Below are 26,606 nucleotides of genomic sequence, written 5' to 3'. Positions count from 1 at the left end.
CATAAGCAACAACCCGTCCTTCCTGTATAAGGACACAACACAATCCGAATTTAGACGTATCGCTGAAGACTACGAATGGCATATGCGGTTCTGGAAGCGCTAACACTGGTGCCGTCATCAACCTGTTTTTCAATTCTTGGAAGCTTCTCTCACACTTATCTGACCAAACAAATTCTACATTCTTCTGAGTCAAAGTTGTGAGGGGTCCGGATAGGCGAGCAAATCCCTCCACAAATCTTCGGTAATATCCGGCAAGTCCCAAAAAACTCCAGATCTCGCGCACTGTAGTCGGACGCTGCCATGACAAAATGGCTTCCACCTTACTATGATCAACAACCACTCCATCTCAGGAAATCACATGCCCAAGAAATCTGACTTCCTCCAACTAGAATTCACACTTGCTGAGCTTGGCATACAACTGGTGCTCTCTCAATTTCCCAAGAACTAGACGAAGATGATACACATGCTCTTCAACATCTCGGAAATAAATCAGAATATCATCAATGAATACTACCACAAAGGAATCCAGATAAGGTCGAAATACTCGATTCATTAAATCCATGAAAGCAGCAGGGGCATTGGCTAATCCAAACGGCTCACCTTAAATTCATAATGCCCATATCTCGACCTGAAAGCAGTTTTGGGCACATCCTTGTCCCTTATCTCAACTGGTAGTATCCCGACCTCAAATCTATCTTCGAGAACACAGCTGCTCCTTGAAGCTGATCAAACAAATCATCGATCCGTGGGAGAGGATATTTATTTTTGATGGTCACCTTATTTAATTCCCGATAATCAATGCACATACGGAGGGTTCCATCTTTCTTTTTAACAAATAGAATTGGCGCACCCCACGGTAAAGTACTTGGTTGAATGAACCCCTTGTCTACCAGCTCTTGCAACTGAGTCTTCAACTCTTTTAATTCAGCTGGTTCCATGTGGTAAGGAGCTTTATGTACAGGAGCCGCTCCAGGTTCCAAGTCTATAACAAACTCCATTTCTCGAACAGGGGGTAGCCCAGGCAAGACATCCACAAATACGTCCGGAATTTCTTCCACTACGGGAATGTCTACCAAAGACTTCTTTTCAGACGGCGTAGACGCCATCTGAACTAAGAATGCATCCGCTCCCCATGCAATCTCTCTTCTTGCTTGAATTGCCGAGATAATTACCGGCTTTTCTTTTAGCTTGCTTCTCGTAAATTCCAGACAATCACCATAATCACCATCTGGAAGCTGAAAGCTAATTATCCAACTTCTGCAATTAATACTTGCAGAATATCGGTATAGCCAATCCATCTCGAGGATGATATCAAAACCCAACAGCTTAAACACCACCAGATCAGCATCCAAGAACCTTCCATCAAAATTTAATGGGCATCCCAAAGCAACCCTGGAACACCACACCATTTCACCATTGGGTAGAGCCACTATCAATGACTTCAGCAAAGGTTCCGTAACCAAATTACACATCCCCACAAACGTGGAAGATACAAACGACTGTGACGCATCGGAATCAAACAAAGTGCAAGCATAAAACTCATATAAACGGACTCTCCCTGAACCAAACACATAAACCCATGAAATCCAAATACACAAAGAAATCAAAGCACACCAAAAATCAAGTCTAACATAAAATTAAATTAAATCCATACCTGTAATTACTCCAGCATCATGGGTCGCTGGTGCCTCATCATCCACATCTCCGGGTGTGACAGCATAAACCCGAGCTTGCACTGCTTGTTTTGGATTTGTTCTTCCACCGCGTCTACCTCCACGACTTCCTTGAACTGGCCTCGAACACTCACGGGCAAAGTGACCCTGCTGGCCACAATTATAGCATCGAGCCCCACCAGAAGAGCACTCACCCACATGGGCTCTATTACAAACTCCGCAAACTGGCACACGTCCTCCCATACGAACACCTGAGGATGCTTGCAGTCGAGTTCCAGTCCGCTGAACAAGTTTCTGAGGCGAACCCGAGTTGCTTCTTTCACCAGAAAAACTCCGCCTCTTATGTCCCGGAGGGGAGCCCTTATTCAGATTATTCTCTCGCTCCACAAGGGTGGCCACATCCACTAAGTCCTGAAAAGTGGATATCCGGTGACTGACCACCATACGGCGTATATCAGGGCGTAGTCCCTCCTGGAAACGCTCAGCTCGCATTTCCTCTATGGCGATGAGGTGGGGAGCAAATCGCCCAAGTTCTATAAATCTTCGGGCGTACTGTTCCACTGTCATGCTCTCTTGGATCAAACTTGAGAACCCTCTTGCCTTTTGCTTCCTTACAAAAAGGGGAAAGAAGCGATCATTAAATTCTTTCTTAAAGCGCTGCCAGGTCACAGCAGCGAAAGATCTCAATTCTGATTCCAGCATTACCCTCTTGGTATTCCACCAATCAGAAGCGGTGCCTTGCAACAGATAGCTGGCGTAGAGTACTTGTTGCGCCTCGGTGCAACCACATACCTCAAAAGTTCTTTCCAAGTCTTTGATCCACTTTCCAGCTTGAAGTTGATCATCTTCTCCAGTGAAGTGTGGAGTTCTCTGCGCCAGAAAGCGCTTATAAGTGCATCCAGCTTGCACTATGCCACTAGGCCCTCCTGGGTATAGCCAAGGCCCTCCCTGATGTGGCCAAGGACCTCCTGGTTGTGGCCAAAGCCCTCCTTGTTGTGGACAAGGCCCTCCTTGTTGTGGCCAGAGACCCCCTTGTTGTGGCCAAGGTCCTCCTTGTTGTGGCCAAGGCCCTGCTTGCTGTGGCCTAAAATTCTACTGCATGAACTCCGTCATCTGCCGTATTGCTGGGGCTATGGAGTCATCTCTCGATATATCGTCCCGTGGCTTCTGAGTAGATTTCCTTGGTCTCACCATTTTTCCTTCCACAACACAACCTTTGACCTCCTTTAAGAAAAACAGATAGAACCAACATAAAGCCAAAAACCAAGACCAAAACCAACACCACATATCAAGAAACAAAAGAAACTAGCATGCAATAACATAACTAAATAAATAAAAACAAGCAAACAAGTTCAAATAAATAAAACAAATAAAACAAATCAAATAGCAACTTTACTTAACATAATTTTTTAAAACACAACTTTAAAAACATTCTAGTACTACCTACGGGACATGTAGTTTTACCCAAAGCCAAACCGCTTTGATGCCACCTGTGACGCCCCCAAATCCCCACACACGGACGCGGAAAAATCGAGACATCTGGATGATGACATCACGGGTCACCACCCTATCGACGTGTGCCAAGTGTGTGTATAAGCAACAAATGTGCACGAGAAACACGCAGCAAAAAGCAAAGTCAATAACTAAGTACCAGAATTTTTCTTAATTTAATACAAAGCTGTATAAAACATACATAAATAAATATTACAAAACACAAATATATTTTTAAACCAACAACAAAACTTAAACTTTTAACTCAGAACTCCGGCAGAGCCGCATCCTCGGGCTCAGCCTCCTCCTCTTCCTCGAATCCTGCACCAAAATCTACGGAACCACAAATGGTGCTGCAGGTAAGTAAAATCTAAACACTACTAGATAAAAACATATAAAACTCAAACAATATGCATGAAAGAAAAACCAAAGCACATGTCCCGTAAAACCATTTTTTTCACGCAAGCCAAAAACCCATTTGATCCAAAAATATATCGCTTAAAACCAAACCTCGTCATTATCCCAGATAATGGCCCAAACCACCATTTTCCCAGAAAATTGATCAAAAGCCTCAGAACCAAACTTCGCAATTTTTCCAGAAAATGGCCCGCATCCTAAAACCATAAAAACGATCCAATTATGCATGCACCATGATCTCCCCTAGGGATCATCCGCACACCCTGGCTCTGTGCCACACCGTAGGTAACGAGTACGCATGTGACACCTAAATGAGCGATACCCAGACTCGCGCCCAGCGTGTACCTGGCCAGGCCATCCTCTAGTTCCCGCCATGCTAGGGACCACATAGTCGACACGATAGCGTTACCGTATCGTACGATCCGGTCGTCACCCTGCGACAACCCAGGGGACGTCACTCAGTATTATCCACTCCCGAGTGACCAGAGGAGCTCCACCGAGATAATAACCCATCCCGGCTTGGGCTCGTGAGACACACGCACCCGAAATCCATTTACGCCAACAAAACACGATTTTCTCAATTAAAATAAAATGCACATGTATGCAATATGTAACGCATGCCTCATGACTCAAATAATCAAGCAATCACAAATAACCAAAACCAAGCACTCCGTCCTCAAACCATCCAACCCCCGAACTTATCGGATTCAGTCCGGAATAAGCCAACCAACAGCAAATATTTATTATATGAACAAAATATATTTAAATCTAAAAGTAGAGTTTAGAAAATACTTACAGCGCTATATGGTATTTTTTGAAAGCTCGCGGCGTTGCAAACGGCTGAAGAAAAGTAACGTAACAGTGAAATTTCACTGCAGTCGTGGGTTGTAAAATACCCACTTTAGAACGGGGACAAACCAAAGCTTGGGATTGATAGAGAATGGTCTAAGAATGTTTATGAAGCTAAGGGAAGTGGAGTTTGGCCGTGGGTGGCGGCGAAAATGGCTGAGGAATGCTAAAATACCCAAATCGGAAAGCTAGCTCGTGGGGACTGTTCCGGCAACGGATCAAGGCCGAAAATGGGTGGGTTAGGATGGCAAGGAGTCGGTGATGAAGTGGTGGCCGGAGGTGGAGCGACGGCGGCAAATCAGGGCTAAAACCGTGAGGCTTGATGATGGTTTTCCGGCTAAACGGCGGCTCCGGTCGGAGGGAAAGAAAACTGGGTGGGTGGTGTGCCGCATGGTGGCTGGCGGCGGCGGTTCTGGGTGGAGAGAGAAAAATGAACGAAAATGGGTGTGGAGAGAGAGTGCCACGCGGGAGAGAACCGGGGAGGAAGAGAAAGAAAGAAAGAAAAAGAAGAAAAAGAGAAAGAAGAAAGAAAAGAAAAGAGAAAAAGAAAAGATGAGGGAAAAGAAATGAGGTCCAGTTCTCATTCCGGAAACTAAAACAGATCCACCGAAAACGAGATTAAAACCTTAAAACGACTAAATAAATAAAACACAACATCAAATAAATTAAAAACCAATTTGAAACACAATAATTTAAAATAAATAAACCACTATATTAATTAAATTAAAAACAACCATTCAGTGAAAATACACGTAAAAGCGGGTCATCACAGAAGCTACTTAGGATGATGATTCATGTAGATTAGATAGTGAAACAAGTAATAATAAAACGAAAAATATTTATCTTATAGTTAAAGATGACTTTGAGGTAACAAATCTTAACAATGTTTTAGTTGAAAAACCTTCATATGAGGAATTGTATAATACTTTTGAAGATTTATTTGCAAAACTTGAAAAACTAGGTATCAAATACATTATTTTAAAAAAGAAAAGTTATTTTTTAACAAACAAAATTGATGTTTTAAGAAAAGAAAATATCATTTCAAAAAGTGAAAATCATGAATTTTTAAGGAGACAAATTTAGAAAAAATTGTTGAAAATTTACTAATAGAAAAATGAATTTCGAATTTTTTTTTGAAATTTCTCTGGATATATTTGGATCATCATTCTTATTCATAAAGATGAGTCACATAATAGCTTTAATAAGTTATGTAAGAGAATTCAAAATAAAAAAGATTATACTATTTCAAGTAAGAAGTGAAAGGGGAAAAGAGTTTGGTAAAAGTTATTAAAATTTTTTGTGATAAAAATAGTTTTGTACATAATTTCTCTACTCATAAAACTTTTTGACAAAAATGGAATAGTGGATAGGAAGAACATATCCCTTTAAAATATGGTAAGAACAATATTCAATAGAAGTTGTATAGTTATTTTTTGGTTGAAGCAATAAGTACTACATATTATGTTATAAATAAAGTTATGTTAATATTTAAGTTAGATAAAGTCGTACTAGGCAAGCAAAGTGGGCAAAGCCTTGGCAAGGAAAGACTTAGATAAGTTAGAGTAAGCAACTGCATCATTCGGATGAGTAAAGACTTAGGCAAACAAGATGAATAAGTATTGTTTGGGCAAGTAAAGTAAATAATAAGTATTGTTTGGGCAAGTAAAGTAAATAATACGGCATATTGGGCGAGCAATACTATTACAAGCAAGGCATGGCTGCCCAAAGATATTGAAGAGAATTGAGGTGACACTCCCATTAGTTTCACTTACGAATGACATACCAACTTCAACATCCATATCACATTTTAACAACGTCACACATTAAAAGCATACTTGAGTAATGAGATAATATGAGAATTTTATGAATAATAGTGAAATAGTTTGTAAATAGTAGTATAATGACTTGAGTTAAGATATTTAATCGAGTTTTGGAAAAATAATGAAAAAAAGTCGAATAAAAATATTATAAAATTAAAAAATTATTTGAATATAATTTTTGTTTTAAAATTTGAAAAAGTTGTATTATTTTTTGTGTTTTGTTTTAAAATTTGAAAAAGTTTGTAATGATTAGGAAATGACCAGATGAAAAAGTTAAATTTGAATTAAAAATTATTTTGTGTTTAAGTTTGGAAATAAAATTATAATAAATTTTGAGATGAACAATTCATCTCACTTCTCAAAATGGCCTAAATCTCACTTCTTTTCCCTCTAACTCAACATTGTTATGATTATATCTTTACACATAATTATCATTCACAACTATTAAACTTGTATAATTTCCAAGCAAGTAAGAAAACATTGTGCATAACTTGGCATGCAAAGCCAAAGACTTAGGTTATGTTTGGGTACTGAGATCACTCTACTATTATTCAATATTTTATTATTATTTTTTATCATTTTTTTTATTATTTACAGATCATCTGAGATCATCTCACTACTCAAACATATCTTTAATCGAAGAAAGTTTACCTAAATTATAGCGCAGTCTTTGTTTGACGAAAGACTAGTTTCAAGAAGTATTTCATTGCTTACATTTTTCTTGTTTTCATTGTCTCCCTTCTTTCTTTAACACTAAGGATACTCACAAAGGTTTGTCTATTTTGCATTTATGGTTAATAATACACTAAAATATGTAAAATGCATATGACTTGAAGTATTTATTTGTACACATATAAATGTATATAATTAGATATAATAATTATTTCAAAATGATATATTTAGAGATTTAAATTTTATAGAGTTCTCGATCGAACTCTAAAGTTTTGATTCAAAGAGATAAACATATAAAATGGATTCCGAGCATTAATAACTGCTTAGGTGTATTTCTCCAACAATATTAAATGCTAACAACAGCCACTTCCTTAAGTCTATTTCTCTTCTACTCTCGCCTTAGAATTTAATAAAAATATGTTAAGAAGTTGTTTGGAAATAGAGATGGTTTTATCTCATTTTATTTTATCCTTAAGATTTTTTATCTAATTTTTTTTAAATATCACTCAAATATAAATATTTTTAACTTCTAAATTTTTAACGTTTTCATTTAATCATTACCTAATATCATTATAATTTTTCTAAATTCCTACATAAAACACAAAAAATAATTCAATTTTTTTGAATCTAAAAAAGAAAATTATATTATAATTTTATAATATTTTTATTTATTTATTTTTTCACTTATTTTTCAAAACCCAATAAAAATTATAAAACGTCTTAACTTAAATTATTTTATTACTATTAACAAATTATTTCATTATTATTTACAGAATTCTTATATCATCTTATTTCCCAAGCCACTCTTAAATATCTTAAGTTTTGTTTGGTTATTGAATCAAACTCAACTCATCTCAAACTAATAATTAATGAGACTCTCTATTTTTTTAACTTTTTATAAAAAAATTAAATTCATCTTAATCTATTTTATACATTTTAATTTTAAAAAAATTATACTCATCTTAATAAAATTTAGAAAATATTACTACGAATTCAACTTGGCCAAAAATCCGAACTTACGACATGTCGGCAGTGAAGTCTATTTTTTCCTATACTTGAATCGGAACAGTCGTTGGCGGAATTCAAATATCTGATAGGAAACTCTTTTGCTGTTCAAAGCACGCAAAACAAATGTAGTACGAAACAAACCCATTAGACATTTTTGTGGCCTTTACTTTCCGCTTCCCTTGACAACCCCCCAAGAGCAATAATTCAAAACCCTAATTTTCTGTCTCATTTCATGAAAATTTCTCTCTAATCTCTTATTGGCCCATCCAAACTGCTTTCCCTTGCTGTTTAATTCTTCCTTTTTCTTTCTCCATTAGAAATCCAACATTCCAGAGTTTACTTGAAGCCAAAAACCACTCTTACCCGAATTCGATACACGCCCAAATGATCTGAAAAATCACTGCTTTGTTTCTTCTTAATCAGTGAGGCATACGGTAGCAATGTCGGACGACATGCTCATACATTTCTCGTCCAACTCTTCCAATCAGTCCGACCAGTCCCTACCCACCAAGATTGCCAAGCTCGAGGCCCGCATGGTCGGCAAGGCCTCCTCAGTCCCTCCAACTCAGCAACAGCCACAGCCACAGCCACAGCCGCCACAGCAGCAGCAGCCCGCTTGGCCCGCCATTTCGTCGGTTGCCACCAAATTTGGAGGAATCGAGGACTTGGCTGAGTCATCGAGCTCGAGTGACTCGGATGATGATGTAAGACTGTTTTAAGTCCACTTATATAGCAATGTGTATGAATTTGATTTTCTTTTTGGGTAGATAATTGGATGAATAGACTCAATTCCCGTTGACTACGTATGAATGGAATATTAAACACATCTGTATACTTATTATGTGCTTAGGCGTGCTATGGTTATGCTGTTACAGAATCTTGCAGTGATAGGGACTGCAGATGCCAAAAGTGCGTCAAACCTATCTGTATCTGTGTGAAAGTAATGGTGTAAATATTTTTGGTTCTCATGATAATTGCTCAGTTAAGCGAATCTATCAAATTCTGATCCATTTGTTGGCATTCATAATGATAGGTGTATTGAAAAACGATGCATTTTCTTGCTAGTGACTATTTTCCTGACACTTTTGGTCTAGGACTTTGTTGTTATTGTTATTGCTTTGCCATTGCGAGTTATTTGTGCATACATTGCTCCAGTGATTATAACAATGTGAATTTTGAGGTGTTAGATTGAGTGGCTCTGGATTGGAGTGTAGGCACCCTAGGATTCATAATTTCTTTTTTTCTTTTTATAAGTGAAATAATATTTTATAATAAAAAGTAATTAGGTGACTTATAAAAAAAAAAAAAGTAATTAGGCATGACCCGAGTTTACAGGGAATGTACAAGAGAAAACCCCTAATTACAGGCTAGTAGCTAGAAAAGGAAACGCCACATGAGGCATAAAATAATCATTTTCCATATGGCTGCAATTTGGTGGTTACCTTGGAAACCTCTCCAAGCCACAAGATCCACCAATGCAATACCAATCCTATTAAAAACCTCATCCCATAAAACCTTTGCCGCCTCACAGTGAAGTAAAAATTATCCTCTTATTCTCCACTCTTTTTATGCATATAGTACCAATCCAATACGATGAGACTGCACTGTCTCAAGTTGTTTGTCATTCGAATTTTTTTATGGGAAGCTGTCCAACCAAGAAATACAACCTTGAGAGGCATCTTACTCGTCCAAATACATTTCCGAGGAACAGAGTTTTGGGATGGACTTGACATGACCTTATACAAGGATCTGACCATGAGCTTCTTGTTATCTGGGTGACTCCAAATGTTAGAAGCATACAATAAGCTGAAGATTTTAGAAATATCACTCACTTCTAGGGGTGTAAAAAAAAAATGGTGAACTAATGCACCGGACCAGACTGGACCAAACCGGTGGAATCGGTCTAATTCGGAGTTTGGTTCGGTCCGGTATTGGTTTTATTTTTCTTGAAACAGGTCAAAATCGATCCGGTTATGATTTTTCTTTTTCTAAAACCGGACCGGACCGAACCGGTTCATATATATATATTCTAATTTTTTCTATTGTATATAATTTTTATATATAATACAATTATATATAAAATAGTTTTGTATTATATGATAAATTACTAATTAATATAATATTAAATTTTAAAATCTTATATCATTTTGTTTATTGTATGAATAGTTACACTAATATTATATAGTGCATATTAATAATTATACTAATATTATATCAATATATATTATAATATACTATAATATGTCACTATATTATATATTATAATATGTCATTATAGTCTATAATACAATTATAATATCTATTATAATATACTACAATATATTATCACTATAGTATTATATACTATATTATATATAATAAATATATATAATATAGTACATTAAAATTGGAAAACCGGACCAGAAACAGTAAAACCGGAGTACCGGTTTAGGAGGGTAACTGGTGCGTAATCGGTTTTAAAAAATACAAAACCGGTGCATTCCGGTTTGGTCCTAAAGTTTATTCAAAATCAGACCGAACCGGACCAGTTACCCCCTACTTACTTCCCAATCTTGGGCATCTCTAAGAACCTAGACATTCAACTGTAGAGAACTACTAGGATTTCCCAAATAATTTGCCACAAAAGCATCTTGATCATAAGCAATCTTGAAGAGGGAAGGAAATGCAATCTAGAGGGTCGTACACCAAATATCATGCCAAAATCTTGCCTGAGATCCCTTGCCAATCACAAATCTAAAATGACTAACAAAACTCCCAACCATTCCTAATAGATCTCCACAACCCCAAACCATAGGCACCTCTCACTTCATCAGAGCACCCCCCCATCAGCATCGAAGAAGATCCTCCATAATGATTCCCCTTCCCAATAAATCCTTTGTGGCCACCCTAGGGCTTTGTTTTGGTACTTTTCTATTTTAGTGTCAGATGGTGGCTAATGATTTTGATTAATTGAGGTGGTAAAAGAGCCCAAGATATAATCTAAAAGAAGATGGGGGAACAAGATTACCGGACACAAACTTTGCATGAGTTTTTGATATGTATCATGTTTGATATACGGAAACTTATAATAATGAAGCTTTTGTTAATTTTAATGAAAGGTTTATTGTTTGAATAATGGTGATAAATGAAATTGCTTTTCAAATTTTTGTCATAATTTCTAGATATCATACTTGTTAAAATAATTTTTTTAAATTCATGTGCATAACCACGTACAATTATTGAAAATTTATGTGATGGTTCCTATTTGATGTGAAATATGCCTTCTTCTGACCTCTTTACACACAAGTTTGTAATCTTGGAGTTTAAGAAGTTCTGGTGATATTTGTTAGAGCTTATGCATGTTTTCTTGGCAAAAAGTTGTGGAATGTTTGTCATATTTCGGTGTTTGTAATATTTTAATTTGTTGAAAAGTATTTGTTTGTTTTTTTTTTTTTTTTGTTAAGTAATAAAATTTTATTCATCGAATGAAATAGGTGAAGTCCATGTACACAGGAAGTATATAAAAGAAACACCTAATTACATTTTAGAAATATGAAATGAAAACAAAAACTCATGAACAGTCCCTCCATTGACTCAGTGTTGATGGCTAATGAATGTTTAGATAGTCGGATGAGGGAGAGTGTATCGGGAGTTCTTTGCAAGCTAGACATGGAAAAGGCGTACGATCATGTGAGTTGGGATTTTCTTTTCTACATGCTCAGGAGATGTGATTTTGGGGATAGGTGGTGTGGATGGGTTAGACACTGTATTTCGATTGCTCGGTTCTCAGTGTTAGTTAATGGGCAGTCTTGTGGTTTTCTTTAGAGTTCGAGAGGTTTGAGATAGGGGAATCTGTTATCACCTTTTCTCTTTGTAATCGTTATGGAGGCGTTGAGTTGCATGGTGGAGGCTGCGGTAGGAGGGGGTTTTCTTTCCGGTTTTTTAGTGGGAAATGCTACTAATGGATATATTTCTATTTCCCATTTACTCTTTTCTAATGACATCCTAATCTTTTGTGAAGCTGATTGTGAGCAGATACAAGCTTTGAGGGCTGTGTTGTTATGTTTTGAAGCTGTCTCGGGCCTTAAGGTGAATTTGGGAAGGTCGGACACGGTTCTAGTGGGGGATGTGCATAATATTAACAGCTTGGCAGAACTTTTGGGGTGTAGAGTTGCTTTTCTAACGATGAAATATCTTGGTCTTCTGTTGGGGGTGTCTTTCAAGGCTAAGAATATTTGGGATGGAGTTGTAGAGAAGATTGAGAAAAGATTGGTGGGCTGGAAGTGGTTATACTTATCAAAAGGGGGTAGAATCACTCTAATCAAAAGTACCCTTGCCAACCTTCCCACTTACTTTCTTTCATTATTTCCATTACCGGTATGTGTGGCAAATCGTATTGAGAAGCTATTTAGAGCATTTTTGTGGAGTGGTGTGGGAGAGGAAAATAAGTTTCATCTTGTGAGTAGTTTGTTGGCCCATTGTTAATGGAGGTTTGGGGGTTTGTAATTGGAGTAGTTTTAATAAGGCTTTGTTGGGAAAGTGATTGTGGTGGTATCAAAGGGACGAGGAATTGATGTGGAGAGAGGTAATTGATCTGAAGTATGGGAGTGATTTTTTTTTTTTTGGGGGGGTGGGGGGGTTGGGGGAGGGTTGGTGTTCTAAGGAGAGTAAGGGGACCTATGGTGTGAGTATATTGATTTGCGATAATGCTATGTTTGACTCAGTCCATTATACAAGTATATGGATACATTCTTGTGCATTAACATGCATATCAACAAACGAATACAAATGAATGAATATATTGTTTTCATTAATGATTTTGTTGTCATTGTCCTTTGCCAGAATGGAGGGGAGTTTCTAATACAAGCCAACACGCAAAAGCGCCAAAAACTTCAAGAAGATGACAACTCAACTTTTTTGGGAAGTGTTGAGGTATGTTCCATTTTTTTTATGAGGTAAAATGGTGGCAACTTGGTATAGATGATTGTGGGTTGATGCCTGTAGTTGCTTGTTTTTTGGGCTATACTTGCATAATCCATTGAATATCAAATTATTTGCTGATTCTTTGCTATTCATAATGAAGGATGTGTTTTGGGTTATTCTCTTCCATTTCAATTTTTTTTTTTCCAAGTTGAATGAATTTAGATAAAAATTGTCTTAATATGATACCCAAAGCCTTATTGAACTCCCAATCAAGTTGATATAATCGTTTGAAATCTTAATTTATTACGAACCTTTCTATTGCTCCCTTCCAAAAGGATGACAGAAAACATTACTCAATCAACCTGTGTCTGGAAAGAGTGTTTTTTTTTTTTCTTAATCAAGGGTCCAGAATATGATTAATCAAGCAAATTGTAAATCCTGAAAATTTGTGTTGGTACTTGGTTTCTAGCGCTGATTTAAAAAATGTTCTTTAACGAACTAATGCGTGCACAATTTGTGTGCAATGGATAAAAAAGATACGAACATCAAGTTGTTACATTGATGCTTCATTTGGATGTTGAGCTGAGCTGAGTTGAGTTCTTTATGAATAGTAGTGAGTTGAGATGGTGGAGTGAAATGTGTGGAGTCCACCTAAGATGAGTTGAGATGTGTTTGGATGTTAAGATGAGTTTAGATATTTTTATAGGAAGTTGAAAAAGGTAGTGGGTCGGCGTGTAAAGAGATGTTGAGTTGAAAAAAGTTATGGGTTCTAGTATAAAGAGGTTTTGAGTTGAGTGATGTTTAGTAATTTGGAAGTTGTGTGTTTGAATGTTGGGCTATATTTAAATTTGAACTCAGCTCAGATAAGTTGAGATGAGTCCATGTTCCAAACGAAGTGGATCATAAGTTGGATTTGAGGCACCTTGGGGTGCATAACTTCTACCACTAATGCCTTTGGTTGTCATTCCCAAGGCTTTATATTGGCAATTGATTAGTTATGTGTGCAGGGAGCTCCACGTTTCCCGAGATCACTTGGTTATCAGAATATGGTGAAACAGAAATTAGAAAGGGGTGAGGGGGGAAGAAGAGGACACTTGTGGGTATCCTGATCCTATAATTGGCTCCACCATAAACCCAAGATTCTTTCTTAGAGGTTTATATGTTTTTTGCCTCTATTTTGACAAACTGTCTTGCTACACATTTGACAAACAAGCTTTGCATGATATGCATTTGTGACATACTGTGCTTGATAAATAATCTTCTGTAAATAACTAAGCTTTTAATTTATAATAAATACTACATATGCTATGGCATCTATTTGTGGGACAAAAAAAGCAGAATCAAAGGGATTTTAGGATAATTAGAGGATAGGGATGAAAGTTATTGTGGAAGTGCTCCAGTTGCTTGCCATTATGTGCATGATTATTAGCATTTTGTGGGAATTCTTGTTCACTCGATGGTTTCCATACTTGGTTAGGAATTAGCCTTTATAAGACCTGCATGCAGATGTGTTTTCTCATACTGCGTTTTAAGGAGCTTGTATAATTAACTTATAGAAAAAGAAGCTTTAATTATTATTTTAAAATCATTATTTTCCTTTTAACATGTTCAAGGCTGGTCGGTGTACTCAGCTAGAATTTATGTATTTTCCTGGCGATAATTGCTGCAATGTTATTCATTGTACTAGTAGTGCTGTCATATATAATTACTAATGACCTCTTGTATACCTTCTTGTGTACTTGGGCTATGCCTATTATTATTAATACTACCGTTTACTTATAAAAAAAAAAAATATAGTTACTAATGAGTTCTAGCTCAACTGCCACTTTTTTCTGCCATAAGAACAAGGTGAAGGGTGAGGTGATGTGAGTACACTACCATTTGATGCATATCTAACTTAACAATAAAAAGATGTGTTTGTCACATTGTCTGTTGAAGGATAGTTCCTTCTTTCAAATACTATAATTTATGGCCTCCTTCACCATATATTCGTACACATGAATACACAACTATCCTGGCAGAATGGAGGAAAATTTCCAGCCAAAAATCAGAAGTGCCAGAGATTTCAAGAAATGAGAACTCGGTTGTTTTTGAACATGTTGATGGTTCTCATTTGAAGAATTTCTATGGTTGAAACGTTTGGGTAGACAATTTCCTTTTCTGGTTGACTCCATGACTCATTACCATGGTTGCTTTGTTTTGCCCCCACTCCCCCACCCTCTCTCTCTCTCTCTCCACACATTCACATACAGATGATGTCTGCCTCAGTGGGATTTAGTGTTATTTTGTAACATTTTGGAGGTACTGATGTTGAGTCCCATTTTGTGCTGCTGTCGTTTAGATCTTGTTAAACTCAATTGTTTGTAATTTTTTCTTGATGCATTTATATTGCAATTTCTCTCTACATTTTATTTCAAGGAAATGTATGCATTCTAACGGTTGGGGAGAAAAATAAAACCTTTCAGGCAGTGGCTGATGGGAGGCAAATGGTTGTTGAAACCTTGAATTCCAAAGCTAATTCTGATGTAAATAGGAAAAAACAAGGTCGTGGAAGGGGGTACTCTGTTTCTGGTCGTGGCCGCGGTTCTAGAATTAATGATCAGACTAGATCACAAGTTTCGGCTTCAACTGTTTCACCTTCAAATGGTCAGCTTGAAAATTCATATCCTAAGGTAGGATCATTGACATTAAATGTTGTTGTTTCATTCCTTATTGCATTATTGCTATTTCTTTGATCAGGAAACAAGAATTTTATTGATGAGAATAATAGGCATTGCCCAAGTACATGGCTTATTGTACACACCTAATGTGGAGCTTAGTGCATGTGAATATAATGTCTTCACATAGGTAGCATGCTTCATTTATCACGACCTAGGAAATTTGCTAGCTACTTCTAATGCCATACCTCGAAAAGACTATGCAACTATATATATATATATTTTTTGTAAATAGGATGAAAGTTTTATTGAGAAAAAAAAAAAAAAGATTTTACCCCAGTAGAGAGGAAGTGGACAAGAAATCCACCTAACTAGGAAAAGGGAAAAGTGGTAGCAAATCTTGAAAAGAAGAAACAAAAAGCTATGTTGTTTTGGACCACCATCCAATGAAAGATGGTGTTAAGGAAAGATTTCTTAAGCTCCGAATTAGGTGTATGCTTTTTTGTATACCTCTTGTGTACTTGGGCTATGCCTATTACTTCTTTCAATAATTGATATTTTACTTATAAAAAAAAAAAAGTTTGTCAGAACATAAATGTTCATTAGCCGTTACGTCAAAAACAGTGGGATATATAATATTAATAGCAGGGGAAGAACTTCTCACCTTTCAGCACCATACAATACCATTGGAAGTTTTGATACAACTCTTATCTCTGGTGTGTGGATAAAAAAAGGTGCATAGAAGGCACATTTAGGTTCTAAAAATGGAAAAAATTTGATAATTAATTTTTTGATGAATAAAAATTTGATAATTAATAATAAATTAAATCAACAACTAGGCATAGCCTAAGTACACAAGAAGCATCCAATTGAGAATTATAGTTAGAACTTAGAGATGGATACAAGGTAGTCATGAAAATTAGCCACATTGAAAACAATAGCTGAGACCCAAAGAAATAAGTTATGGAAAGAGAAACATCTCAGTTCTTCCAAAGGTTGTTCCGGTCTTTGAAACTCCGGCCATTTCTTTCAAGCCAAATGCACTGCATGAGATAGAGGAATCCTTTTCTACATGACCACAATTTGGGGGATGCCTTGATGGCCTCTCTCCAACAGGCAAAAAGATCCACCATCCTCCTAGGCATTAGCCATGCAATTCTAATCCTGCTAAATCTCATCCCATAAAGCCCTTACCTGTTCTTAATGAAGTAGTAGATTGTCTACAGATTCACTATTGGAAAATGGAAAAAAATGTGAGGGTCAGTATTTGCCAATTTACTTTGTGCTTATTTGGAACCCCTAGGGGTTGGCTCAAGTAGGGGTGAGCATCGGCCGGACCGGACCGGACCGAATTGGGTCCGGTCTGGTCCGGTCCCATTTTTAAGGGACCGAAAAGATTCGGTCCGGTCCCGGTCCGGGAGTTTTTCACCCTGGACCGGACCGAATAGAAATAAAAAAAAATAAATATTATTTATATATATTATTTATATAATAGTATTAGCATATTACTAATATATATAATAGTATATTATATGTATATATATTAAATATATTACAATATAATTACATAAATATTAAAAAAAATGTCATTAAATATTAGCATATTATATAAATATATAGTTATCACTATTACTATTATTACATATAGTTATTAGTTATAGTATAGTTATTACTACATATATTTATTAGTTATAGTATTATTACTAATAGACTAATAGTATTAGCATATTACTAATATATATATAATACTATATGTATATATATTAAATATATTACAATATAATTACATAAATATTAAAAAAAATGTCATTAGATAACAAAAAAAAAAAAAATCAACCTTGGACCAAATGGACCGACCGGACCGGACCGGACCGAATAGGACCGGTCCTGATGAAGTTCGGTCTGGTCTAGGGTGGGAAAACCCTGGACCGAATAGGTCCGGTCCGGTCCACAAAACCTCCCCGGACCGGACCGAACTCACCCCTGGGCTCAAGTGGTAAAGACCTTGGTCTTTGTGGTATGCGCCTTCCAAGTCTAAGGTTCGAATTGTAACACTCCTCTCCCCGAGGTTTAAGAAAAACTTCTTTTTTTTAGAAATCTAGGGGAACCAGAATGCTACTAACCTTGACTTTAAAAATATTATTCTTAAGGAAGGGCCAGGCACAAAAGATCCCATAAAATAAACGATGTCATGTTTTATTAAAATAGTCAAAATCTAAGAGAGAGTAAGCAAAAGGACTTATTAAAATCAATTGTTTCATGCAATTAACAAAATAACTTATTAAAATGAAAATCATAAAACTGATCATGTTATAAACTGTCTTGGCCTCTACCTTGCCTCCCTGGGCTAAGGTCTGTCTAGCAGTTTTATCCTCATAAAGATCCTCACCTGGGGTGGTTAAAATATAAAAATATACAAAAATGAGTTGAATACTTAGTAAGCAGCACAACAAACAATAAACATAATATAACATAGGGTTTCTTGTATAACATAGGGTTTCTTGGAAAACATGCTTACTCATAGTTACATACATAAATAACATGAATATGAACTTGAACTATGCATGAAGTGCCTTAATTTTTCTTTTACTTGTCATAGGTTGGTACCCACTATTGACTCCCGTGACTTAGGGATAGCAAATCTTAAAAGATTCCAATTTTGCCTGTGGCCACAAGTTTGGGAATCCATACATAAGGAAGACACACTGGGTGCACTACCAGTGTGTACGTCCTAGCAATGCAATATGCCCCTTAAACTTATAGTACTGTCTTCATATCATAACATAGGCTATTACATATCTTAACAACCATACTTCATCATAATCATGCACTCATACTTTTTTGTCATATCTTGCCTTATCATATCATAGATTTCAAATGAAATCGTAATTTTTCATAAAATATCATGATCCATGTTTCCTCACATAAAATGATGACTTTTATAATTATTTTGATGCATAACTCTTTACATAAAATCGTGGCATTTCATAAAATATCTTGATGCATGTATTATGCAACTAACATGAAACATATGCATAAAATCGTGGCATTTATAAATTTGTCATGACAGTGAAAAATCGTTTCCTTCATAACTTAGGGACGGAAAAGGGGCTTCCAATGGAGGGCATACATGCATAATACTTTTATAAAAGGCGTGTCATTTACAGTACATATGTGTAAGGGTATGATCATGTTACTTATCTTGTAGCATTAGTCCAATATTTCTGGGGTGAAGCTGTTTACCTATAAAATAGGTAAGTAACTTACGTAAATTTCCAACTAAACATGTAGTTCGTAATTAAACCCAAAATACTTAGATAACCCATATTTCCATAAACATAAAATCTGTATTACCCCAGAATCACATAAACTTCATAGATTGGTCTTATAACCCAAACAATATTTAAGCCTAATGATCATCAACCCGAAATGGTCCATGCATATGAGCACAAATAATAACACCTAGAAACTCATCAAGCCTAAATCCATTCGTACCACCCGAATTCCTTGCTCAGCCCATAACCCATACTCAAGCTAATTGAACTTTAAATGACATATACTAACTAGTGACCATTAACCCACTTAAATCATGTTGCAAGACCCAAAGTTAAACATGTAATTCTGAATGCTATTTAACCGTAGAGTCCCTTTCCGCTTCTCTTCAAGACCAACTTGTAATATGCATGAGAGAGAGAGAGAGAGAGAGAGAGAGAGAGAGAGAGAGAGAGAGAGAGAGACGCTTACGGTGTAGTCTCAACAAGGTGTTGTCGTGGGTACGTGGAAGGCTTGCTGGTCACGGTTGTGTAGGAGTGGTTTGGTGTTTGGACATCGCTTGCAGTGGATTGCTTCGACAAGTTGATGGAGCTTCCGTCATTGGCAATGCAAGTGCAGTGGCTAGGTTGAGGTGCTCTATTTTGTTTATGGAGAAATAGGGGCTGCGTCAGTATTGCATGGGGGTGGTTTCCGCAGCGATTGATGGTTGTGGATGGCACAGATGTCTATGGGTTGGGTGGTGCGGGGTGGCAATGGTGTGGGGGGGCTTGCGGTTGCTGTAGCGGTGGGTCTTAGATTAGTTATCCAAACCGAGGCTACCGTGTGGTGAACCTGGTGAGGTGTTGCGGCTTGAACAACGGAGGCTGATGGTTGTTGCTATGAGGAATGTGACAAGGCTGGTGTGGGCTTTGGTGGAGACGGCAACAATGTGAGGCTTGGCAGAAAGGTGGGTCGAGGACAACCCTAGCAGTGGCTAGAATTTCTCTACGTGCATGAGGGGTTCAGATCGTGCGTGAATATGTATACTTATGTATATATATATTGTTGCCATGAACCCTAGTGTGTTTGTAGATGAAGACGTTCTTGGGCTTGGAGTTTATAAACAAACTGGGCCTTGGTTCTCATGTGTTTGGGTCAATTTCATGGCCAAGCATTCAATAAATTCCAACGAGCCTGGTTTTGAGTCCAAAATATGCCCAACTCGTCCAATAAATATTTTTGGACTTTTAAAAACAATTTTTGGGTCGTACCAATTAAATAGGATCCACTTGGCCCATAAATATAACTGGACTTAAACCTAATTATTAAGCCCAATAAAATCCCATAATCCACCATAATAATTTTTGGGCCCGTAGCCAATTCAAAATTATCCAATAAACCTCAATTGGGTTTCCATCAATATTGGCCCATTAATACCATCCAAAATCATCCACTAAACCTTAAGGGGCTTAAAATAAAATTTTGGGCCTAACTAGAATTCCTAGCCACCTCAATAAATAATAGTTCATGGGCTTATCCAATATAGCTCATTTTAACTTAATTTAACTCCTATAATATTATCCATATTTCATCCCTAAATAATATTGGATCAGGTCATTATAGAATCCTCTTGGGTGCAAATAATTTCTTGGGGCCATCGGGCTTGGGGAACTTAACCTCCAATTACCCAATGTGCACTTGCGGGAAACTCCTTGCTACCTGTGCACCCTCGGGATTAGTCGAAAACTTTGTTTTCGCACACCCGGTACCAATAAAAAAAACTTTGTGCGTATTTGGGACCGTGATATGCATAAGGTGCCCATATAGTTATCTAAGGATGCCATGGAAAACTGTTGGATGCTGCTTGTAATATGGAAGGTTCTTATGTGAACTATTATAATGTTGCCATTCACTTAATTGGCATGCCTTTCTCCAATTGTTGCAGGATAGCAGGCCCAAAGAGCAGTTTCAGAATGAGAATTGTTCCCAATTAGAGGTAAAAAATTTAACTGTTTTGGAGTCGTGGTAGGAATATATTTCTATTGCTTTTAGCCAAATGTCATTAAATGAGCAAAAAGAAGAGGAGTCTCAATCAGTGCTCAAGTATTTTCAGAGTTGGGCAAACCGAGTTTTTAATTTTTCTGCTGAATTAAATTAGGAGGAGGTTGCATCTTTGCGTGCAAAAGTTGCCACACTAGAGGAGGACCTGCGTAAATCACTTCAAGAGGTATCTGATCATCAAAATCTTTGCCGCCAATTGGAAAAGGTAATTGAATGATACTAAAGGGTATTTGAAGCTTACTATACACTTTTCAGTGCCAAATAATTCACATGTCAATATGATGCCAAATTTTGGACTTTGTTTTTCCCTTTCTGAATGACTATGTTCATTTGTGAGACTGTTATACAGCACTTTCCTTTCTTTGTATGATTTCTGGCAGGAATTGAAGGACCTCAAAGACAATGAACAGCAAATGAAGCCTAAGGTGTGCTTCTTTAAGGACCTTAATTATTAACACTTCCGACCTCTGATTGAATAGGAGTTTTTTATTTTGTGTCTATTTTCAATTACATCATCACATATTATGTATCGGTGAACAATTTGGTTTATTATATTTCCAACAATACGTAAAGAAATGTTATTATCGAACAAAAATGCTTTGAGTTCAAGAAGGTCAATGATAGGTGGTGGAGAATCATGGAAAGTAGTTGCCGTGCTGTGAAATACATCTCCATGGACCAAGACTCGTTGGGATGGCTGGCAAACATGGTGAAAGAAGGCGTAGTAAATGGGGGCTCTTCTGAGTTTTTTAGAACGAAAAGAAGTGGGGCTCAGGTGTTGGTGGTGCAGCGGTAGAGCAACTTTTATGGGAGATTCTTTTCCGTATTGAAGTTCGGTCAAGTGAAGAGGCGTGGGATGCTAGTGATTCCAAAAGGAAGGGATGGGGTAGGGTGGAGGACTTTCGGGGATATGTTGAAGGAGATCTCTGTAGCTTCCTCTGTTTTGGGAGGAAAAAACAGAGACAATCACGCGTGGAAGCCCATTCCACCACTACGTACTATGCCGCTTCTGTCGTATAGGGAGGCACTCCAAGGTCGGATTGAGGGGCCTCGAGACACAAAAAAGCCAGAGGTGGCAGGTTTGTTCAGGTCTGAGACGGGAACTCTTTCGGAAGGGGTGTAGTATGGTGAAGGGGATGGTAGAGGAGAGGTGTTGGCCCGAAAGAGGAAAACTGGTTGGAGACGATTGATATTGAAAAGCAGATGGGAGAGTTGAGTTTTAAAATGCAGCGGCTGAAGCGGTGCATTTTGAAACAGAATGTAATGGATGTGGGCTTGAGTGGAACGGGCCAGGGCTAGGGCAGGGCAAATGGGCCCAGCTTGGAAGTAAAGGGCCCAGAGGCTGAAAATGAGGCCTGGCTTATTTGTGACGGAGGGAGAAGGCATTCGTCTAAAGACCCAGGCCCATCGGAGAGCAAGCCTAAGCCATCATCGGCGACGAGGCCTTAGGTGACTTCGCTGCCGTTGATCAGCCCCTCGGAGGACAGCACGGTGTTGGTGGTGCTCACAACAGAGCATGAAGACAGTTCTCGAGGTCTCCATGACGGCACGATTGGTCTAAGACTCTCAGAATCTGCCCAGAAATGTGCGATGGAGGTTGCTAGGGCTTCCTTGACGCCAACACAGGGGTTCTGTGAGGCCCGCATAGGTAAAGAGGCACCAATCTTTAACTCAGTTCCACTATCTCTCTTGGAGGCAGTTACGGAACCAAGTGGCGAGCCCATCTCTTAGCATGGGTCACCGGTATATGCACAAACGACGCCGATGGTCTTCAGAGAGCCTTTAGGTGCAACTCAAATTGAGGTTTTGGTGTTGGAAGCAGATGAGGGCACCTTCGAAGCACGGGAAGCAATTAAAAGCGTGTCTTCCATGGATGTGCTAGAGGATGGGGAGGTGAATACTAAAGTAGAGGGGAACATTAATAAGGAGATGTGGTTGTTGGAAATAGAAGGGGGGCCAAAGGGGCCATAAGGTATGGAGGAGGTTGAGTTGAGGGAAATTGAGACTAGCAGGGTTGAGGGAGATATGGATAGCCCTATCCCGCTACGTACTCTATCTACAAAGTTGGTGTTCAAATTTTCTTCGGACTGGGTGTTAAAAGAAGTTGAGAAACTTCATGAATGTGTGGCGATTTCGTGTCCTGGGTTTGAATATCAGTTCAAGGCTCTTCTAATTGCGATAGAGGCAGGGAGAACTACAGTTCTCAAATTAGCTGTGAAACAAGACCGAGAGTTGAAACGCCTCAAGAGTTCTATTAACTATGATAATAAGGAAGTGTGGGGAGGGTGAAGGGAAGGGGGCCAGCGTCTTTTATTAAGGCATAAAATTCTTTCGTGGAATGTAAGGGGGATCAATGATGTGAATAAGCGCCTTCGCATTAGATCTCTTCTCCGTATTTGGAAGTTGGACATTGTTTGCCTTCACGAGACCAAGTTGTGTAATATTGACAGGCACATAATTCGTAGTTTGTGGGGCTGCTCCTTTGTGGGGGTGATGTTACTTAGCTTCATCAAGGGCTTTGGGAGGTGTGTTGGTATTGTGGGATAAGCGAGCGGTGGAGATGGTAGAGGAATGTATCGGGATGTTTTCATTGGCAGTATCTTTTAAGAATATTGAGGATGGGTGGACGTGGGCTCTAGCTAACCTGTATGGGCCCAATGCCAATAGAGAGAGAAATTTGTTGTGGGAGGAACTGGTGGGTTTACATTCTGTTTGGGACTTACCTTGGGTCTTTTGTGGAGATTTTAATATAGTCAAGTTCCCTAGTGAAAGGGAGGGGGCATCCACGTCGACAAGTGCAATGGAAGCTTTTTCAGAGTTGATATTTATTTGATTTAATCTTGTGGACTTGCCGCTGCAAGGGGGGGCATATACTTGGTCCAATTGTCGAGGGGGGTCCCGACTGGATAGATTTCTAGTATCTTCTTCTTGGAAGGCACATTTCCTGGATCTATGTCAGAAAAGGTTGCCACGGGTGTGTTCTGATCATTTCCCAATTTTGCTTAATTGTGGTGGCATTCATGGGGGTAGGCGTTCATTCAAATTTGAGAATATGTGGTTGGAAGTTGAAGGATTTGTGGAGAAGGTAAGGGATTGGTGGGATGGCTATTCTTTTAATGGTACTCCTAGCTTCATTGTGGCGGGTAAACTTAAAGCTCTTAAGTTTGATGTAAAAAAGTTGAATGTAGAAGTTTTTAGACATATAGAAGTGCAGAAAAATATTCTATGGGAAGAGTTGCATGCTTTGGAGGAAGGGGATGTTAATGAGGCTTCTTCATCAAGGAAGAATGTGGTTGTGACTGAAATTGAGAAAGTCTTGCTGATGGAAGAGATATCTTGGAGACAAAAATCTAGGGCGCTTTGGTTGAAGGAGGGGGACGAGTGCACCAAGTTCTTTCACAAGGTGGCCAATTCACATAGGCGCAACAACGCTATTGAAGTCCTCCATTCTGGCTCACAGGTGTTGCATTCTACTGAAGAAATTCAAGACCACACAGTGCAGTATTATGAGGAATTCCTTGCTGAAAAAGTAGATTGGCGCCCCAAACTTGATGGTTTAAGTTTTGAACAGCTGGGTTCGGAGGTAGCAGGATGGTTGGAGAGGCCGTTTGAGGAAGAGGAGGTGCATCTTGTGGTGAAAGGTATGTGTAAAGACAAAGCCCCAGGCCCGGATGGTTTTTCCATGGCTTTCTTTCAAGAATGTTGGGATATAGTGAAGGAGGAAGTAATGAAGATTTTTCATGATTTTCATACTAGTCATAAGTTTGAAAACTCACTAAACACTACATTCATTGCTCTCATTCTGGAGATAGTGGGTGCCAATGACTTGAAAGATTTCCGGCCTATCAGTTTGGTAGGTGGGATTTATAAAACATCTCTAAGGTGTTAGCTAAGCGCATGAGCGTGTCGATGGATAGTCTCATATCCAAACCTCAAAATGCTTTTGTTCAGGGCCGGCAAATTTTAGACTCAATCTTGATAGCAAATGAGTGTTTGGACAGTAGGTTAAGGGAAGGCATTCCAGGGGTCCTCTGCAAGCTAGACATGAAAAAAGCTTATGACCATGTGAGTTGGGATTTTCTTTTCTATATACTTAGAAGATGTGGTTTTGGGGATAAATGGTGTGAATGGATCAAGCATGTGTATCGATAGCTTGGTTTTCAGTTCTAGTGAATGGAAGATCATGTGGCTTTTTCCAGTCTTCTAGGGGTTTGAGATAAGGAGACCCGCTATCCCCTTTCCTGTTTGTTATTGTGATGGAGGCTTTGAGTTGCATGGTGGAGGCTGTCGTAAGGGGGGGCTTTCTCGCTGGTTTTTCAGTGGCTAGCAATAGTAATGTTAGCACCATTTCCCATTTACTTTTTGCGAATGATACCCTCATTCTTTTTGATGCAGCTAGTGGCCAGATTCGAACCCTAAGGGTGTTTTTGTTGTGTTTTGAAGCTGTATCGGGGCTCAAGTTGAACTTGGAGAAGTTGAAGTTGGTCCTAGTGGGGGACGTGAGCAATATAGTCTCTTTAGCGGAGCTATTGGGTTGTAAAATTATGTCCCTTCCTTTAAAATACTTAGGACTTCCCTTGGGGGCACCTTATAAAACAATGAGCATTTGGGATGGAGTAGTAGAGAAGATTGAGAAAAGATTATCGAGTTGGAAGCGGTTATACCTATCAAGGGAAGATTAACTCTCATTAAAAGCACCCTATCCAATCTCCCCACTTACTATCTTTCCCTGTTCCCTTTACCAGTGAAGGTGACAAATTGGATAAAGAAGTTGTTCAGAGCTTTCCTGTGGGGGGGCATGGGAGAGGAATTCAAATTTCACCTTGTGAGTTGGCAAAGGGTGACCTGGCTGATTGCGAATGGGGGGTTAGGGGTGTGAAATTTGAGTGTGTTTAACAAGGCATTATTAGGGACGTGGTTGTGGAGATATCAATTGGAAGGGAACTCGCTGTGGAGGGAGGTCATTGATCAAAAGTATGGTTGTGCGTGGGGGGAATAGTGTTCTTTAGAGGGTAGGGGGTCATATGGAGTAAGCCTGTGGAAATTCATAAGAAGGGATGGAATGCTTTTGAAAAACATCTAAAGTTTGAGCTGGGTGATGGAGCACGAACCTGCTTTTGGTTAGATGCATGGAGTGGGGAGAGTTCTCTTTGTACTACATTTCCAGCAGTATTTAACTTGGCTGGAAACCAGCAGGCCTCAATTTCAGAAATACTATGTCGTGCCAATGGGACAGTAACTTGGAATATCACTTCTACAAGAAATGCTCAGGATTGGGAACTTGAAGAGCTGGTAGATTTTTACAGTTATTTGTATTCAGTAAATCTAGGCGTCAACGTGGGTGACCGTATGTTGTGGACTCACATGGAGAGTAAAAAGTTTACTGTTAAATCTTTTTATAAGGCATTGACAATCCAACAACCTACTTTCTTTCCGTGGAAGAGTATATGGAAGGTGTTAGTACCTTCTAAAGTTGCTTTCTTTATTTGGACAGCCGCTCAGGGGAAGATTTTAACGATTGATAACCTTAGAAAGCGAGATATGGTTGTCATGGAGTGGTGCTATATGTGCAAAAAGAGTGGGGAATCGATAGATCACCTGCTTTTACATTGTGAGGTGGCTGGGGAGTTATGGACTGGAATACTTAGTAGAGCCGGGCTAAATTGGGTTATGCCTAGGAGTGTGGTGGAGGTACTTGCATGCTGGAATAGATCTCACAACAGCGCTCAATTGACAGCAGTGTGGCGGATGATACCCTTGTGCTTAATGTGGTGTTTATGGTCGGAAAGGAATGAGAGGTGCTT

At 38.4% G+C, this 26,606-nt stretch overlaps 1 protein-coding gene across 1 annotated transcript in view; it reads left to right on the top strand.

Annotated features, from left to right (window-relative positions):
- The first annotated feature begins 8,020 nt into the window (after positions 1-8,020).
- The window catches only part of LOC122291992 (serine/threonine-protein kinase TOUSLED), a 36,324-nt gene continuing 17,738 nt past the window's right edge, over positions 8,021-26,606 (top strand). The window contains exons 1-6 of the mRNA XM_043100111.1: positions 8,021-8,634; positions 12,752-12,841; positions 15,298-15,504; positions 20,687-20,737; positions 20,900-21,007; positions 21,183-21,227. Coding sequence (XP_042956045.1) covers positions 8,371-8,634; positions 12,752-12,841; positions 15,298-15,504; positions 20,687-20,737; positions 20,900-21,007; positions 21,183-21,227 — 765 coding nt within the window. The 5' untranslated portion in view covers positions 8,021-8,370. The remainder of the gene's footprint in view (positions 8,635-12,751; positions 12,842-15,297; positions 15,505-20,686; positions 20,738-20,899; positions 21,008-21,182; positions 21,228-26,606) is intronic.

The sequence above is a fragment of the Carya illinoinensis genome, chromosome 13 (assembly GCF_018687715.1).
Source record: "Carya illinoinensis cultivar Pawnee chromosome 13, C.illinoinensisPawnee_v1, whole genome shotgun sequence".
Taxonomy (NCBI): domain Eukaryota; kingdom Viridiplantae; phylum Streptophyta; class Magnoliopsida; order Fagales; family Juglandaceae; genus Carya; species Carya illinoinensis.
The sequence above is the reverse complement of the archived record's forward strand: the minus strand, read 5'-3'. Positions and strand labels throughout refer to the sequence as shown.